This window comes from Schistocerca americana, chromosome 3 (assembly GCF_021461395.2).
Source record: "Schistocerca americana isolate TAMUIC-IGC-003095 chromosome 3, iqSchAmer2.1, whole genome shotgun sequence".
Lineage (NCBI taxonomy): Eukaryota > Metazoa > Arthropoda > Insecta > Orthoptera > Acrididae > Schistocerca > Schistocerca americana.
Window position 1 is genome coordinate 210,012,166 of NC_060121.1, and position 20,264 is coordinate 210,032,429.

The 20,264-nt window shown below is 43.4% G+C and overlaps 1 protein-coding gene across 5 annotated transcripts in view; it reads left to right on the forward strand.

The window, feature by feature from the left end:
* The first annotated feature begins 16,932 nt into the window (after positions 1-16,932).
* LOC124606861 (basic salivary proline-rich protein 3-like) overlaps positions 16,933-20,264 on the forward strand; it is a 97,586-nt gene continuing 94,254 nt past the window's right edge. For all 5 annotated transcript variants that reach the window (XM_047138944.1, XM_047138946.1, XM_047138948.1 and 2 more), the window contains exon 1: positions 16,933-17,039. In XM_047138944.1, the coding sequence (XP_046994900.1) occupies positions 16,977-17,039 (63 nt within the window). In that variant the 5' untranslated portion in view covers positions 16,933-16,976. The remainder of the gene's footprint in view (positions 17,040-20,264) is intronic.

Here is a 20,264-nt window from a genome sequence, read left to right on the forward strand (position 1 = left end):
GTGTTAAAAAGACTGCAACCCTCTGTAAAGGATTTATCAGTTAGTTAAGAAAAAGTTAGCCTTAAGATAAATCTGTCCAAAACAAATGTTATGCACAGAAAATCAAATAATACTGAACAGCAACTACACAAAAGTGTTAACGAATAGGTTTATCTGGAACAGTTAATTGGTGCCCAAAGTGACTTAAAACCTCAAATTTTCTTCCGAATGAAGCTGGGTTGGAAGGTTTATTGAAGAGACGCAACCGTTTTTAAATCCAATGTGTCAATAAATTTTAAAAGTGTTGTTTTCGAACGATGTGTTCTTCTCGTACTAACATACGGCTGTGAAGTTTGCTTTTTAAAAGAGTTTTTCAACAGAAAACATCGAACAGCTCTGAGAACTTCGGAAAGGTTATTCCTAGGTCTCACTAAGAAAGATCAGAAAGGAAGCGAAGAAATAAAATAGGCGTCCAGAATGTTGTGGAAAGGCTAAAGACTCTGAAATGGAAACGAGCAAGGCATATCGTACGAAAAAATGACGGAAGATCGACAAAGGCAGTAACTAAGTGGACCCCAGAGAAAGACGAAGTACGCAAGGCAGATCACCCTAACACCAGCGTAAAGGACTGAAGAAAGCCGCAGGCTTGAACTGGCAGAAGGCAGCAGGAGACATGAAACATCAATTGAAATTGAATCTGTTAGCCTAACATTGAAGAGACTACAGTTTGTAAAGGTAGGATTAGCTTAAAAAGTGTGAGTGAAATGCTACACCCTTCTCTGACTCCCCTGTTAGTGGTGAAGGTTGGTGCCATTTATCTCTTTACCTCTAACGTGAATGTCGTGTTTTGATATGGGCTTCTTAAGGTGATTATTAAATGGAAAGTGTACCTTCTTTTTTTCGTTATGCTCCACTGTTTTCTCTGTTAGCTTTATCTAAGACTTTTGCCAAATCAACAAATGCTAAGTGTATCTCTCAATTAATTCCTGCTTATTTTTCAATGATCTGTTTCGTCTCAAATTCTTCGTCTGTTGTCAATCTTCCTCTATGGAAAGCCATTTGCCCTTCACATAATAAACACCCTGATATTACTCAGCTGTTCAGGATCGAAGCATTTCCCCATTTCCTGTCTTCTGTTACATACCAAAAGGATCTTTAGTGTTCGCACCATTATTGCTTTTCTACGTTATTTATCTGCACTGCTCCTATGTCTGATAATTATGTTAACCATTGTCATTGTCTTAGAGACTAGTGCTCGTCGTCCGTGGACGTCAACGTTGTAGTGGTTAGTAAATTTGATTTGATACTATAATCACTGAAATAACATTACTATACCCTCTTCACCTGCGAAGTTTCATTTCGTTTCCTCCTCTCATTGTACGTGCTTCAGTCTTTTTATCAGGAAGTTTCGTGAAGTTTGCATCGCAACAGGCGAGACCGCCTGCCTTGCCTTTCAATTTCAAGACACTTCTCGGACACTTTTGCTTTAGCTTCAGCACTAATAAGCGCTATATTGCAGTACTTGTCTTTTCAAGAGCTCTGGAATGCCCTTACAAGTACATCATTTGATTAAAAAAAAATACACCTTATTCGATGTCACGGTCACTGCAAGATTTAAGAATATTAACCATGCAACAAAATTAAGTACCCTTCTGCATCTTCTGAGAATATATAAATAGCGCCTGCCTCATTGCTTTTAACGAAAACACAAAGGAAAACCCTGAAATTCATTTTTAAAAAAATGGTTCAAATGGCTCTGAGCACTATGGGACTCAACTGCTGAGGTCATTAGTCCCCTAGAACTTAGAACTAGTTAAACCTAACTAACCTAAGGACATCACACACATCCATGCCCGAGGCAGGATTCGAACCCGCGACCGTAGCGGTCTCGCGGTTCCAGACTGCAGCGCCAGAACCACACGGCCACTTCGGCCGGCGAAATTCATTTCTATTGATCTTACCCAAATAAGAAATTTGTAACACACAAAACAAATAATTTTCCAGTCAGGTGCATGTGGATATGTGAATGCAGCACCTGTGTTAAAACTGTGTTTTTAGAATCTACTGCACACAAAAGGAAGAACACATCAAGATGTGTTTAGAGCAATGAAAACTACCACTATCTTCTCACTCCACCGTGCGAGTACTTATCACATTTTGTCTTTCATTTTATCGCTCTGGAAATATTCCCTTTTTATGATATTTGACACATGAATGAACAACATGAATGATAGCGAAACATGGGGTAATGAACTAACTTTCATAGCGCAATGGAACAATAAAGCGACCTTTAACATGCTGAATCAAGATAAATTGTAAAGAATGAGATTTTCACTCTGCAGCGGAGTGTGTGCTGGTATGAAACTTCCTGGCAGATTAAAACTGCGTGCCATACCGAGACTCGAACTAGGGACGTTTTCCTTTCGCACGCAAGTGTTCTATCGACTGAGCTCCCCAAGCACGACTCACGACTTCAAATGGTTCAAATGGCTCTGAGCACTATGGGACTCAACTGCTGTGGTCATCAGTCCCCTAGAACTTAGAACTACTTAAACCTAACTAACCTAAGGACATCACACACACATCCATGCCCGAGGCAGGATTCGAACCTGCGGCCGTAGCAGCAGCGCGGCTCCGGACTGGAGCGCCTAGAACCGCACGGCCACCAACGGCCGGCTCACGACTTCAACTGTCCTTTTACTACGTATCAGCGTATCACTCCATAGGAGAGGTATGTGCAATACAGATGTAACTGTACATGGTATGAAATATCCATTCTCGGATGTTCTATGGAAGAGGTACTAATATCTATAGTGGTGTTACGTAGCTGATCGTACCACCACGTAGCCCTGGTTCTCAGTTGACCTCGCCTTTTCCAGTAGGAGGCATTGTCTTTGTGGTGTTGTCTGAAAAATGAGGTGTCGTGAGACGGAACCACAATTAAGCACAACCCCTGCTAGACGAAACGACTAATTAGAGACTTCGGCGTAGACACGCCTTCAAGAGCATCCATACGCCGCCTCTGCTGAAGACTTGACTTACGCCAGAACGGAGTGCCGCTCAGCCCCACTCTGCAATCATCGCCGAAGACGACAGCATCGACTCACTACAGAGCCAGTAGCGCGAAAGTTGTATTAGACAGAGCTATGTCTGCAAAGTTTATAGTAATTGAGAGGAGAGACTATTATTCTGTACTGTATCAAGTGGTTCGTCAGTGACAGTAACAAATGTTGTGGACTGGCAAGACAGCCAATCCACAGTGACGGGTAGCCGAAAGGCACGCGTTTAAGCTCACGCAGGCTGGCGTGAGGTCAGGAACTGGACAAGGTAATTAATATAGCCAATAACGTACGTAGCTGCTGGAATACTTAACTTTAATCCACAATTGGTGGACATCGGTCCGACGGTACATGCATCACAAGATAAATAGCAATTGATAATGGCGCCTTGCTAGGTCGTAGCAAATGACGTAGCTGAAGGCTATGCTAACTATCGTCTCGGCAAATGAGAGCGTAATTTGTCAGTGAACCATCGCTAGCAAAGTCGGCTGTACAACTGGGGCGAGTGCTAGGAAGTCTCTCTAGACCTGCCGTGTGGCGGCGCTCGGTCTGCAATCACTGATAGTGGCGACACACGGGTCCGACGCATACTACCGGACCGCGGCCGATTTAAAGGCTACCACCTAGCAAGTGTGGTGTCTGGCGGTGACACCACAACAAATATACGCAGACAGTTCTGCGGACATGGATTGTTTCCAATTTAAGTATTTCATCTTTTTCAAGTTATAATAAAGCGATCCAGTATTTTGTGCATGTTGCAGCATCCGCTCGCCCTCGTCCAGAAGCAAAGCTAACAACCTACCACAATAACGAAGAGGGTTTTTCGTACGTCACGACAGTCTTGCTGCTTCGTTCAACGAAGTCCAAACGCTGCCATTGACGTGCATTTAAGCATGGCGGATGCAGTCGTCGAGATTTCCCATAGAAGGGAATATACTGTACATTAACTCTTAATCTTCATACATCCATAGTTGAAATGGAGGACAGTGGGACGTCAACTGGTATAAATGTATATTAAAAATGAAGAAATTCCTCCAGCTACATTTAAGGTGTCGATTTTATTTTTGCAACTAGTTTTCACGTTGTAACAACGTCATCTTCAGGCCCATACACTTCTTGACGTCAACTGCGTGCGGCTGATACTAGAAGTCAGTGGTGAGATACGGACGTGCTCTGTGTTGAAGGTAACTAACCACCTTCTACACGGAGCACGTCCGTATCTCACCACTGACTTCTAGTATCAACCGCACGCAGTTGACGTCAAGAAGTGTATTGGCCTGAAGATGTTGTTACAACGTTGAAACTAGTTGCCAAAGAAAAATCGACACCTTAAATACAGCTGGAGGAATTTCTACATTTTTAATATAAATTAACTCCTAATAGCTGTCGATAAAATACGGGTTTGGAAGTTTTTAAGCTAACGGTAGGGCAACAGTAAGAGATTAATCGGTCCACTCGCGGCGGGTGCGCGTAATTGCACGCAAAATGAGTGGACAAATCAGTATCGTCATATTTAGTTACTAGCATCTGTATTATCATTTGAACAATTATTAAGGCTATAGCGAACTGTTAGAAGCGTGACAGTTTATTTTCGAAAAGCAGTACAGCAATGGAAAACCTAGACCTGAAGTGTGACTACATTTAAGTTCAAGTGTGGGTATGGCTGTGTCTAACCATAGTCAGAAAGAGCGTTACTTACGAAATCAATAAATCAAGTGAATGGCATGGACCATTAACCGGACAAAATAACCTTTTCACTTGTAATTAAAGTATTTAAAAACGCTAAATGTTCGTAATTAAAAACCTTCAATGTTCGTAAAGAAAATAACACACGCTCAAGTTTTGTACGAAGTGTCTTCTCGCTGCTGCCCAACACTTACCCAAAGAAAACTGTTTCAATTAAGCTCCAGCGAAATGTAACGACAGAGAGGTTACATTTGCTTCTGAACATATTTACAAAAGGGAGGGAGAGAGAGGCAGCATTCTGCTTATGATTCATTCTGACTTCCGTCCACAAATCAGCACATATTGGAAAGCATCCCTCGTGCGAAACTCAAGTTGGCTTTTTTCTCATAATATACTGCGAACAATGGTCGAAGCGCAACAGGTAGATTGCATGTTCCTAGGTTTCCGGTAAGTGTTTGACAAAGTGCTTCATTGCTGACTGTTAACGAAGGACAGATCATACAGAACAGGTTCTCAGACATGTGAATGGCACGAAGACTTCTTAAGTAATACAACGGGACACATTGCGCTGAACGGCGAGTGTTCGTCAAAGCCAAGTGCATCGTCAGGAGTGCCCCAGGAAAGTTTGATAGGACCGCCTTTGTTTTGTATATACATAAACGATCTGACGGACAGGGCGAGCAGCAATCTGCGACTGTTTGCTGATGACACTGTAGTGTACGGGTAAGTGTCGTCGTTGAGTGACTGTAGGATGATACAAGATGCCGTTGACAGAATTTCTATGTCGTATGATGAATGACTTGCTCTAAATGTAAAAAAAAATGCAAGTTAATACAAATGAGCAGGAAAAAAATTCTCGAGTCGCTGACTTCAGTTTATTGGGAGAATTCTAGGAATGCGTACCTCATCTATAAAGGAGACTGTGATTTTTGATTTGTGGTAAGTTCCTTTGGGACCAAACTGCTGAGGTTATCGGCCCCTAGGCTTACACACTATTTAATCTAACTTAAACTAACTTGCGCGATGGACAACACACACACCCTTGCCCACAACACACACGCCCATGCCTGAGGAAAGACTTGAACCTCCAACAGGGGGAGCCGCGCGAACCGTGGCAAGGCGCCCAAGACCGCGCAGCTACCCCGCGTGGCCAGGAGGCTGTGTATCGAACACTACTGCGAGCCATTTTCCACCAGTTCGGATTAAAGGAAGACGCTGATGCAATTAAGAGGCGTGCTGCTGGATTTGTTACCGGTAGATCCCTAAAGGCGGAAGAATCAGCAATGATCAACGGCATGAGGGTGCAGAAGGCAATGGAAACCACTGCATTAAAGACACGTAACGTGTATCCACAGGACATGTGGCCTGTAATTGAAGAAGTGTCATGATGATCTCCCCTTTGGCAAAAGATTCCGGAATAGTCCCCCATTCGGATCTCCTGGAGGGGACTGCCAAGGGGGAGGGTACCACGAGAATAAGATTGAATAATCAACGAAAGGATAACGTTCTACGAGTCGGGGCGTGGAATGTCAGAAGCTTGAACGTGGTAGGGAAACTAGAAAATCTGAAAAGCGAAATGCAAAGGCTCAATCTAGATATACAGTCCTGGAAATTGAAATAAAAACACCGTGAATTCATTGTCCCAGGAAGGGGAAACTTTATTGACACATTCCTGGGGTCAGATACATCACATGATCACACTGACAGAACCACAGGCACATAGACACAGGCAACAGAGCATGCACAATGTCGGCACTAGTACAGTGTATATCCACCTTTCGCAGCAATGCAGGCTGCTATTCTCCCATGGAGACGATCGTAGAGATGCTGGATGTAGTCCTGTGGAACGGCTTGCCATGCCATTTCCATCTGGCGCCTCAGTTGGACCAGCGTTCGTGCTGGACGTGCAGACCGCGTGAGACGACGCTTCATCCAGTCCCAAACATGCTCAATGGGAGACAGATCCGGAGATCTTGCTGGCCAGGGTAGTTGACTTACACCTTCTAGAGCACGTTGGGTGGCACGGGATACATGCGGACGTGCATTGTCCTGTTGGAACAGACAGTTCCCTTGCCGGTCTAGGAATGGTAGAACGATGGGTTCGATGACGGTTTGGATGTACCGTGCACTATTCAGTGTCCCCTCGACGATCACTAGCGGTGTACGGCCAGTGTAGGAGATCGCTCCCCACACCATGATGCCGGGTGTTGGCCCTGTGTGCCTCGGTCGTATGCAGTCCTGATTGTGGCGCTCACCTGCACGGCGCCAAACACGCATACGACCATCATTGGCACCAAGGCAGAGGCGACTCTCATCGCTGAAGACGACACGTCTCCATTCGTCCCTCCATTCACGCCTGTCGCGACACCACTGGAGGCGGGCTGCACGATGTTGGGGCGTGAGCGGAAGACGGCCTAACGGTGTGCGGGACCGTAGCCCAGCTTCATGGAGACGGTTGCGAATGGTCCTCGCCGATACCCCAGGAGCAACAGTGTCCCTAATTTGCTGGGAAGTGGCGGTGCGGTCCCCTACGGCACTGCGTAGGATCCTACGGTCTTGGCGTGCATCCTTGCGTCGCTGCGGTCCGGTCCCAGGTCGACGGGCACGTGCACCTTCCGCCGACCACTGGCGACAACATCGATGTACTGTGGAGACCTCACGCCCCACGTGTTGAGCAATTCGGCGGTACGTCCACCTGGCCTCCCGCATGCCCACTATACACCCTCGCTCAAAGTCCGTCAACTGCACATACGGTTCACGTCCACGCTGTCGCGGCATGCTACCAGTGTTAAAGACTGCGATGGAGCTCCGTATGCCACGGCAAACTGGCTGACACTGACGGCGGCGGTGCACAAATGCTGCGCAGCTAGCGCCATTCGACGGCCAACACCGCGGTTCCAGGTGTGTCCGCTGTGCCGTGCGTGTGATCATTGCTTGTAGAGCCCTCTCGCAGTGTCCGGAGCAAGTATGGTGGGTCTGACACACCGGTGTCAATGTGTTCTTTTTTCCATTTCCAGGAGTGTAGTAGGGGTCAGTGAAGTGAAGTGGAAAGAAGACAACGATTTCTGGTCAGATGAGTATCGGGTAATATCAACAGCTGCAGAAAATGGTACAAGGGAGTAGGATTTGTTATAAATAGGAAGGTACGGCACAGAGTGTGTTACTGTGAACAGTTCAATGACAGGATTCTTCTTATCAGAATCTACAGCAAACCAACACCGACACGTAAACTGAAGATGAAGAGATAGACGAAGTATATGAGGACATTGAAAGGGTATTACAGTATGTAAAGGGGGATGAAAACCTAAGAGTCATGGGGGACTGGAATGCAGTTGTAGGGGAAGGAGTAGAAGGAAAGGCTACAGGAGAATATGGGCTTGGGACAAGAAATGAGAGAGGAGAAAGACTAATTGAGTTCTGTAACAAGTTTTAGCTAGTAATAGCGAACACTCTGTTCAAGAATCACAAGAGGGGAATGTATACTTGGAAAAGGCCGGGTGATACGGGAAGATTTCAATTAGATAACATCATCGTCAGACAGATATTCCGAATTGTACGGCATACACAGGGGCAGATATAGACTCAGATCACAATATAGTAGTGATGATGAGTAGGCTGAAGTTCAAGACATTAGTCAGGAAGAATCAATATGTAAAGAAGTGGGATACGGAAGTACTAAGGAATGACGAGATGCGTTTGAAGTTCTCTAAAGCTATAGATACAGCAATAAGGAATAGCGCAGTAGGCAATGCAGTTGAAGAGGAATGGACATCTCTAAAAAGGGCCATCACAGAAGTTGGGAAGAAAAACATAGGTACAAAGAAGGTAGCTTCGAAGAAACCATGGGTAACAGAAGAAATACTTCAGTTGATTTATGAAAGGAGGAAGTACAAACATGTTCCGGGAAAATCAGGAATACAGAAATACAAGTCGCTGAGGAATGAAATAAATAGGAAGTGCAGGGAAGCTAAGACGAAATGGTTGCAGGAAAAATGTGAAGGCATCGAAAAAGATATGATTGTCGGAAGGACAGACTCAGCATACAGGAAAGTCATAACAACCTTTGGTAACATTAAAAGCAACGGTGGTAACATTAAGAGTGCAACGGGAATTCCACTGTTAAATGCAGAGGAGAGAGCAGATAGGTGGAAAGAATACATTGAAAGCCTCTATGAGGGTGAAGATTTGTCTGATGTGATAGAAGAAGAAACAGGAGTCGATTTAGAAGAGATAGGGGATCCAATATTAGAATCGGAATTTAAAAGAGCTTTGGAGGACTTACGGTCAAATAAGGCAGAAGGGATAGATAACATTCCATCAGAATTTCTAAAATCATTGGGGGAAGTGGCAACAAAACGACTATTTACGTTGGTGTGTAGAATATATGAGTCTGGCGACATACCATCTGACTTTCGGAAAAGCATCATCCACACAATTCCGAAGACGGCAAGAGCTGACAAGTGCGAGAATTATCGCACAATCAGCTTAACAGCTCATGCATCGAAGCTGCTTACAAGAATAATATACAGAAGAATGGAAAAGAAAAGTGAGAATGCGCTAGGTGACGATCAGTTTGGCTTTAGGAAAAGTAAAGGGACGAGAGAGGCAATTCTGACGTTACGGCTAATAACGGAAGCAAGGCTAAAGAAAAATCAAGACACTTTCATAGGATTTGTCGACCTGGAAAAAGCGTTCGACAATATAAAATGGTGCGAGCTGTTCGAGATTCTGAAAAAAGTAGGGGTAAGGGGTAAGCTATAGGGAGAGATGGATCATATACAATATGTACAACAACCAAGAGGGAATAATAAGAGTGGACGATCAAGAACGAAGTGCTCGTATTAAGAAGGGTGTAAGACAAGGCTGTAGCCTTTCGCCCCTGCTCTTCAATCTGTACATCGAGGAAGCAATGATGGAAATAAAAGAAAGGTTCAGGAGTGGAATTAAAATACAAAGTGAGAGGATATCAATGATACGATTCGCTGATGACATTGCTATCCTGAGTGAAAGTGAAGAAGAATTAAACGATCTGCTGAACGGAATGAAGAGTCTAATGAGTGCAGGGTATGGAATGAGAGTAAATCGAAGAAAGTTGATGGTAATGAGAAGTAGTAGAAATGAGAACAGTGAGAAACTTAACATCAGGATTGATGGTTACGAAGCAGATGAAGGAACTACCTAGCCATTAATATAACCAATGACGGAGGGAGCAAGGAGGACATTAAAAGCAGACTAGCAATGGCAAAAATGGCTTTCCTGGCCAACAGAAGTCTACTAATATCAAATATCGGCCTTAATTTGAGGAAGAAATTTCTGAGACTGTACGTCTTCAGTACAGCATTGTATGGTAGTGAAACATGGACTGTGGGAAAACCAGAACAAAGGAGAATCGAAGCATTTGAGATGGTGCTGCAGATGAATGTTGAAAATTAGGTGGACTGATAAGGTAAGGATTGAGGAGGTTCTATGCAGAATCGGAGAGGAAACGAAAATGTGGAAAACACTGATAAGGAGAATGGACAGGATGATAGGACCTGTTAAGACATGAGGAAATGACTTCCATGGTACTAGAGGATGTTTTAGAGGGCACAAACCGTAAAGGAAGACAGAGATTGAAATACATCCAGCAAATAATTGAGGACGTAGGTTGCAAGTGCTACTCTGAGATGAAGAGGTTAGCACGGGAGAGGGATTAGTGGCGGGCCGCATCAAACCAGTCAGACGACTGATGACAAAAAAAAGGATCCTTTCAACAGACGACTGTCACGGAAGTGCTCCGTGGCCTCAAATGGCAATCCTTGGAGGTAAAGCGACGTTGTTTCCGCGACATACTATTCCGTAATTAAAATATTAGTGCAGCCGCGATTCATATATATTTTTCCTTATTTTATATACGTCGGCGGCGGAATAGACAATCTGATATACTTACGTAACGTGTGGCTCTTGGTTACGTAATTTCCGAAGGTGCTCGTGCTGGTCGAGTGAAACATGTCAATAGAGGATATTTACATGCCACTTGTGACTGCTCTACATTTTTATTCCTAACGGTCTCTGTTCCCCTGAAGGCGAAGTTTGCACTTGTTACTACTGAGAAAATCTAGAGAACTGCCATTCGTGGCTAATAGCAGAAGGATTCTACTGCCACCAATGTGCATTTCTCGTAATGACTTCGAAGACAAGATAAGCTGGACTCGTACACAGGCATACAGAAAGTCCTATTTCCTTCCCTTCATTTTCGAGTGGAAGAGGAAAGGCAGTGAGTACTAGTGGTACAAGGTAACCTCCACCATTTACAGTATGGTGGCTTGCAGAGTATGTACGTTGACGATGATTCTACTGTGCATCTTGCCTAGATATCAGTACATACGGATGTAGTCATCGCAACCTTCAATAGCTACCTTATCTCCCGTCTGTCGAGTAATGGCATCCGGCGCTTCACTAGACTGGTATTGGCTTTGTATTTATGTGGCAGTCGGCATGTTCAGTTTTGGTGAATGTTCGTCACTAGTGTTACGCCTCCATGTTGCTACGGACTGCATCTAGGACGCCGGGCTTCTACACTTCCACTCTTGCAAGCATGCCACATACCAGTCGGATTTTTGTATTTTTTTATATTTATGGTACATGAAGTTCAGGAAAATGTCAATCAGCCATCTCTGTTCAATGCCACTCTCAAAAATTCTCGAGAAAATCGAGTTTGTAGTTTCCCGCCCATTTTTAATACACAAAACAATGGCTGTTGTTTTCGATAAGCAATGTGCTATGCGGTAGACTGCACACATGACTCGTGTGGGGCATGACTTCAGTTCCTGATGGAATCAAATTTTTAAACAAAGGTGCATATTCTACTAGCATTTGTGTGAAGCGTTAAGTGCTTAAAGAAGGAAAAAGCTGTAATTTTTTAAAAATATAAACAATTCCAATTAACAATCTTTTGTAAAAGATCAGTAATTAAGAACGCGTTTGCAACGAAAAGTGGAGCTAAGTGTGTGATGTGTACATGGACGAAAAAAAATTGCAACACCAAATAATAATTAATGTCGAGTAAAGAAATTTCTGTAATACACTTCTCTAGGCAACATATTTAACTGATTAAGATTGCAAGATCATAGTAAAATGTAAACATGCGCAATGCCATTGCAAATGTGAAATTCTGGTGCATTAATAAGCAGTGTAAGCGCCAGAATGTTGAATGAAAGCATGCAAAAATGCATGCTTTGTGTTGTACAGGTGCCGGGAGTCTGTTTAAGGGAGGAGTTCCAAGGTGGTTGCACTTAGTCGGGCAACACACGGATGATTAATGCTCGTTGTGGATGATGCTGGACTTGTCGACTGATGATGTCCCATACGGGGGCGTTTGAAAAGTCCGTGCAAAAATAAAAACTACTTACGTGTTTGGGGTAAACCTTTTTTATTTTTCGACATAGTCTCCTTTTAGACTTAAACACTTCGTTCAACGCTGTTCTAATTTGTTGATCCTTTCCGAATAATAGGAACTGTCCAAGTCTGCAAAATAGCTACTAGTTGCTGCCTTCACCTCCTCATTTGAATGAAATCTTTGGCCCGCCAGCCATTTTTTCAAATTAGGGAACAAATAGTGGTCCGAGGGAGCCAAGTCTGGAGAATAGGGGGGATGTGAAACGAGTTGGAATCCTATATCCATTCATTTGGCGACCACAACTGCTGAGGTGTGTGCTGGTGCATTGTCGTGATGGAAAATGACTTTTTTGCGGTCCAATCGCCGGCGGTTTTCTTGCAGCTCGGTTTTCAGTCGGTCCAATAACGATGAATAATATGCACCTGTAATAGTTTTACCCTTTTACAGATAGTCTATGAGGATTATCCCATGCGAATCCTGAAAGACAGTCGCCATTACCTTTCCGGCCGATGGAATGGTCTTCGTCTTTTTTGGTACAGATTCTCCCTTGGTAACCCATTGTTTAGATTGTTGTTTGGTATCAGGAGTATAGTGATGTGTCCATGTTTCATCCACAGTGACGAAACGACACTTAAAGTCCTGCGGATTCTTCCTGAACAGCTGCAAACTGTTCTTGCGACACTTCAAACGATTCCGGTTTTGGTCCATCGTGAGCAATCGCTGAACCCATCGTGCGGATAGCTTCCTCATGTCGAAATGTTTATGCAAAATATTATGTACCCATTCATTCGAGATGCGCACAGCACTAGCAATCTCACGCACCTTAACTCTTCTGTCATCGATCACCATATCATGGATTTTTATCAATGATTTCTGGAGTCGTAACCTCCAAAGGGCGTCCGGAACGTTCAGCATCATTTGTGCCCATATGGCCACTCCGAAAATTTTGAAACCACTTACAAACTGTTCTAGCCGAAAGTACAGGGTCAGCATAATGTTTATCAAGCTTCTCTTTAGTCTCTTGAGGCGTGTTGTCTTTCATAATGTAATGTTTAATCACCACACGAAATTCTTCTTCGTCTATTTTTTCACAATCACTCGACTTCCTTGATTCACACGAATGCCAAACACAAAGAAATAGACCAATATGGCTGAAACTTGGTGTGCGATCTTTCCAAAGATGCTACTAACTAAACATGACCTCGATACGCGCCGGTGGTGCCATCTCTCGGACTTTGCACGGACTTTTCAAACGCCCCTCGAATGTGCTCGATTGGAGATCGACCTGGTGATCGAGTGAGCCAGGGCAGCAGCTCGACACTCCGTAGAACATGTTTGTTTACACAAGCAATATGTATGCGAGCTTCATTATGTTGGAATACAGACCTGGAATGTCGTTCATGAATGGCAGCACAAAAGATCGAATCATGCGCGGGATTACCACGAGAGTGCTCCTCCCGTCATACGAAGTCGCACCCAGACCCTAACTCAAGGTGTGTTTAGCACACATTTTGGTTGGAGACCCTCAGCTGGGCCCTTTCTAAGCAACACACGGCCATCACTGGTACCGAGGCAGAACCAGCTTTCATCACAAAACACAACAGACCTCACCCTGCCCTCAAATGAGCTCTCGCTAGACACCTCTGAAGTTGCAAAAGGCGGTGGTTTGGGGCCACTGGAATGCACACTGCAGGGCGTCTGAATCGAAGCTGTTCTTGAAGTAAGCGATTTGCACCGGTTCGTTGTCACTGTGGTGCTAACTGCTGCTTAAATTGCTTCTGCAGGTGCGCCGGAGCCAGACACCGAACTTGATGGTCTTCTCTCTCAGTAGTGCCACTTGGCCATCCGGAGTCCCGTCTTCTTGCGATCGTATGTTGTCGTGACCGCCGCTGCCAGCAATCTAGTTCAGTGTCTACATTCCTGCTAGCCTCTCTGTAATACCGCAGAAAGAATATTCAGTTTAAAAAAATGGCTCTGAGCACTATGGGACTTAACATCTGAGGTCACCAGTCCCCTAGAACTTAGAACTACCTAAACCTAACTAACCTAAGGACACCACACACATCCATGCCCGAGGCAGGATTCGAACCTGCGAACGTAGCAGTCGCGCGGTTCCGGACTGAAGCGCCTAGAACTGCTCGGCCATCACGACCGGCAATATTCAGTTTCTTGTGGCTCTGTTGCACGACCTCGTTCAAACTGAGTGAGGTGTTCATGAGGGTGTCTTTCTCCCCTTAAAGGCATTCTTGAGTAACATCAACTCACCATGTCCAGTCTCAAAGATAACTACCGCTCCCGACCGTCACAACTTTTATTTAAGCGAACCTGATTTGCATGTATATAGTGGCGCTACTAGCGCTAGTCTTAAGCAACTGGTGCCAGATTTTAATGGACTTCATGTTTTAGATGCACAAACAAGATTATGAACTTTCGTTTATGTCGCACAGATTCTTCTTAGTATTGCGATTTCTTTCCGTCAGTCAAATTATAAATAAGGAGACGTACATTGCTCATAAAGATGACAATTAGAATCGTCAATTAGCTTATATTTTATAAATTTTACTTTTAAATGCCGTAGGTATTTGAACTGAACGGAGAAAACTAAAAAAATAATAACCGAAACGAGACTCATTCGAGCAATTAACAGACTCGAATGCTACCAAGTTTTTTACAACTTCACTTATTGGACGCTTAACGGAAACGTTCGTAGAACATACGTCTTTGTTTAAAAATTTGCTTCAGCCATGAATCGGACGTGTGGCCCCTTGTGGGTAGCGAGGGAGCCATACCACGGAGCCACGCTTCTTGTCGAGAAAAGTGTCTAACTTATTTTAGCTTATTAATCCTCTCATTACCAAGGGGGCAGGGGAGGATGCTAGGTGACTTACTTTTGAAAAAATATTGTGATCTAGTCAGTTACTTCATATTTTAAAATTTTGAATAAAAATGGTTATTGTTTATAATGAATTCTTCTTCCGGATTCCATAAATGTTTTACATTTTTCAGGGAAACTTAACCCAGAAATTTAAGTCTCAGTAGACCAGTAGATGTCAGACCCGCCAGGTTAGCAGAGAGCGCTGATGCGCTGCTTCCTGGACTGAGGGACTTGGGTAGGCGCACCGGTCCCGTATCGAATCAGCCCAGCGGTTTAACGACGGAGGCCAGTGTGCCGGCCAGCCTGGATGTGGTTTTTAGGCGGTTTTCCACATCCCCCTACGTGAATATCCCGCTGGTCCTGATGTCCCACCTCAGTTACACGGCTCGCAGACACATGAAGACATTCACACTGTTCCGTGGATTGCACTCGACACAGACAGTTGGGGTACACTAATTGCGTCTGGGATATGGGATGGCGGCAGGAAGGGCATCTGGTCACCCCTTAAATTAACCTTGCCAACTCCGATTAACCATGCCGACCCTGCGTCATTGCGGGAAGAATGCTCAAGCAAAAGAAAAAAAAAAAAAGACTAGTAGATGTCACTTTGTCCAGTGAACCCCATATTCATTATTTTGAAGTTTAGTACCTTATTTACACATCAACATTTTTTTGAAAAGTATGTTGTGCGTAAAAGTCATCAACAGTCAACGAAATTTGCACTTGTTGTAATTTTTTTGGGGTAGGCGAAAGTATATCCCCCCTCCCAAGCTTGGCAGTACATGTTATTAAAAGTGTATTGATATTGCTAAGAGTGGGCTATAAGATATTTTCTTGTTCTGGACTCAGCTAACATACCAGTGCCTTTTTAAAAAATAAGTTGTTAAGATAAGTCAATTACAGTTACTGAATTATTTTTTGGCTAGGCATGAAGTAGCTGCAATCCCTTGGTAATGCGCGTTATGGAAAATACGTCGGTGTTGTTGTTGTGGTCTTCAGTCCAGAGACAGGTTTGATGCAGTTCTCCATGCTACTCTATCCTGTCCACGCTTCTTCACCTCCGAGTAACTACAACAACCTACATCCTTCTGAATCTGCTTAGCGTATTCATCTCTTGGTCTCCCTCTACGATTTTTAACCTCCACGTTTCCCTCTAATACTAAAATGGTGATCCCTTGATGCCTCAGAACGTGTCCTACCAACCAATCCTTTCTTCTAGTGAAGTTGCCCCCACAAATTCATCTCTTCTCCAGTGCTGTTTAGTACGTCTTCAGTTATATGGTCTAGCCATTTAATCTTCACCGTTCTTCTGTAGCATCACATTTCGAAAACTTCTATTCTCTTCTTGTCTAAACTATTCATCGTCCATGTTTCACTTCCATACAAATACTTTCAGGAAAGACTTCCTGACACTTAAATCTATACTCGATCTTAACAAACTTCTTCAGTGACGCTTTCCTTGCCAGAGCTAATCTACTTTTTATATCCTCTCTACTTTGACCATCACCAGTTTTTTTGCTCCCCAAATAGCAAAACTCATCTACTACTTTAAGTGGTTCATATTCTATTTGAGCGATTTCCGAAATCTCTTGTATTTGGAGTCAGCGGCTGGTCGATGGCGTAGATGCTGATGAGAAGAGTGAACACTTACCCGAGGTATTCTCCGTGCATCCAGCTATTACAGATGTTACAGGAATAGCTCTTAGCACAGAGGATGTGTGGAAACGTCTGGATCAGATTTGCGGGCGCTCGCCGTAAAACTCTGTCATTAACTTTCGTGCAAGTGATAATGACAAACTGTGTTATGCGAAAATTTGACACTCTGTTGCGAGTGCACAGTGCGTGGCGCTCTGTGACCTCAGCTGTCAGCAGCTGGACGGCCAGGTCAGCAGCAAAAAAAGCGCAATAAAAATGATACCCGGGCCACCAAGTTTCCGCCGGAAGGGTATAAAAGCGAGTCTGGAGGCACGCCGCTGTTAGAGCAGCAGCAGTGCTCACCATGGGGAGAGTCCGACACAGCCCGCCCCCGCTTTGGCTGGGGGCTGCCGTCGCAGCCTGCCTGGTGAGTGAGTCCACATCCTCCGCTCGCTTTCACGTCCACCGCGTCATTCTTACCGGGATTAGACAGTAGATAATACAGACCACGCGTGACATCATTATGTTGAAACCGAAATCTCGATCAGCTGACGAGAGCGGCGGTATCCATTTGCACGCGACTTCTGGAATACTCTTCAGTTCATGTGAACATAACTGCGTAGATAATACAGAGTACTCGTGACGTCATTATGTTGAAACCAACATCTCGATCAGCTGTCTAGAGTGGCGGTATCCAGTTGCACGCAACTTCTGGAACACTGTTCAGTTCAAGTGAACATAGCTACAGTAGTTTCAGCAAAGGTTTTTTTATTACAGTGGCGAAATCTTGCGTAGCGTTTGATCACATATGTGACGGAAAGTAATATTCCGTTCCGCAGGTGAAGTTGTTTGGGATTAGTGAATTTACACGCTCAAGCTAAGGACTGATAGAGTTACCAAACGGGTGCGAATGGTCTTCTATTTGCCACTACTTATTTTTAATATGAATCGAATGATAAATATGATCGTGTTAAAAAAGAAACTTCTGTAGTTTGAGAGGCAGTACAATCGAACAAAACAATGAAAAAAGTTCCATAAAATTTCAGCCATGCAGCCGCATAAATTCGACATCTTCTTCTAATATTTCGGCTGTATACTGTCCAGGCATCTTCAGAGCGAGCTCACTCTGTACAATATTCAGCTAAAATGTTGGAAGAAGAGGTCGAATATATGCTGCTGCAGGCCAGAAATTTTATGGAACAGTCTTCGCGCCACCAAAATATGGAAATGGACAACGAAAAAAGTTCAGTAAACATTGCGTCTAAAACACATATCTTGGGTTATGTGCGCTTCTTGGAAAGAACATGTGTTTCAAGGTAGTAAAGATCAGAAAGTGCCAATAGCTCGTAAGATATGCATTTTAGGGCCATGTATACTGGACATTTTTGTTTTGTTTCAGTGCACACTGTCATCTCTGAAAATGTTGTTGTTATTGTGGTCTTCAGTCCAGAGACTGGTTTGATGCAGCTCTCCATGCTAATCTATCCTGTGCAAGCTGCTTCATCTCCCAGTACCTACAGAAACCTACATCCTTCTGAATCTGCCTAGCGTATCTTGGTCTACCTCTACGATTTTCACCCTCCACGCCGCCCTCCAATGCTAAATTGGTGATCCGTTGATGCCTCAGAACATGTCCAATCAACCGACCCCTTCTTCTAGTCAAGTTCTGCCACAAATTTCTCTTCTCCCCAGTTCTATTCAATACCTCCTCATTACTTATGTAATCTATCCATCTGATCTTCAGCATTCTTCTGTAGCATCACATTTCGAAACCTTCTATTCTCTTCTTGTCTAAACTATTTATCGTCCATGTTTCACTTCCGTACATGGATACACTGCATAGAAATACTTTCAGAAACGACTTCCTGACACTTAAATCTATTCGCGAAGTTAACAAATTTGTTTTCTTCTGAAACGATTTCCTTGCCATTGCATCTACAGTTTATATCATGTCTACTTTGACTATCATCAGTTATTTTGATCCACAAATAGCAAAGCTCATCTACTACTGGAAATGTCTCATTTCCTAATTCCCTGAGCATCACCCGATTTAATTCGACCACACTCCATCATCCTCGTTTTGCTTTTGTTGATGTTCATCTTATGTCCTCCTTTCAAGACACTGTCCATTCCGTTCAACTGCTCTTCCAAGTCCTTTGTTGTCTCTGACAGAATTACCATGTCATCGGCAAACCTCAAACTTTTATGTCTTCTCCATGAATTTTAATTCCAACTCTGAATTTTCCTTTTGTTTCCTCTGAAAATATAGAATACTTTTTTGTAATATCCTATTTACAGGGTGATTCAGCTGCCCCTACCTATGCGTTTTATGAAACCTGCAACGCTTTCAAAGAGCACGTGTTAGATTTTCATGTTCTCTCGCTTGCTATACGCAAACTGTTAGTCCTGCAAAAAAAAAAAAAAAATAAAGTGGACCTTTTTGTAGGAACCTTAATGTGGATAAATTTTGTGGTGGAGTACATTTTCGTTAGAAGTCGTAGTTGTCGAATTATTCAAGATAAACCAACAAAAATGACCCTCAAATGTATTTTTATTGAGTGACTCAAACTCTGTGGCCTCCAGCAATAACGCGTCCGAGTACAAAATTTAAGCACATGAAGTTTCCTACAAAAAGGTCCTGTTCATTCTTTCTGTAGAACCAAAAGTTTGCGCATACTGAGTGAGAGAATATGAAAAGTTCGAATGTCCTTTTTGAAGGCGTTGCAAGTTGCATAAAACCCACAGTTAGGGGCAACTCAATCATCCTGTATATAGGGCGACCCTCCTAGGAGTCATCAGGCTCATTTTTTCTGGTGTTTCAGCAGATACTTGCCGTTCAGTTTTTTGCAATGTGAACGTAGAGTCACCTCAAACAGATATTGCTAATCGCGTCTTTCATGTGACACCCAATGCCAACTAAAAGTTTCAGTTTGTTACCCACTGCAAACAAAATGAATTTTTAAAACGGAATTTTATGTGCCCTTTCGCCGTGGTGGTTCACAGTTACTCTAGTGAGATATTCGTTTTACCGATATGTATTTACAGGGACAGTAAAACACGAAGAATAACCAGTGCTCTAGCAACGACCGAGCACCGCCATTGCCGGCCCTGACTGTTATCGCCATGCACCGGCTTCGCACGAAAAAAAAAAAAAAAAAACCCTTGATGAATGATATATAAACCTTGCACCTCACGTCCAAAGCTTGATGGACGACAAAAATTTTGAGACGACAGGATGTTAATATCAAACTCAATACTCATTTTCTAATACAGCATGCTTCTTATGTTAACATTGTTTCGCTGTCTGTACTGGACTCAATGAAACTCATAGAACATAATCGCTTATTTTTGTAAAAACCGGGCATTATGGAACAGAGACGTATCTCATTTCTTATAAAAGCATAATAAAATATTTCACATGTATTGTTGAGGAGTTGTCAAAGACTAAATACTTTCTGTCAAACCTATGTTTTCTTTTTTACTCCTGTGGTAGCAGCGAACTAATTGACTCACTTTGATACAAATACAGGAATTCAGCGAAGAACTGTAATTCTATTGCTTGCAACATAAAAATCTTTCACGCAGGGTTTAAAATGTTTCTTATCGTTACACATGGACAAACGTAAAGGTGATAACTATCGTACTAATACTG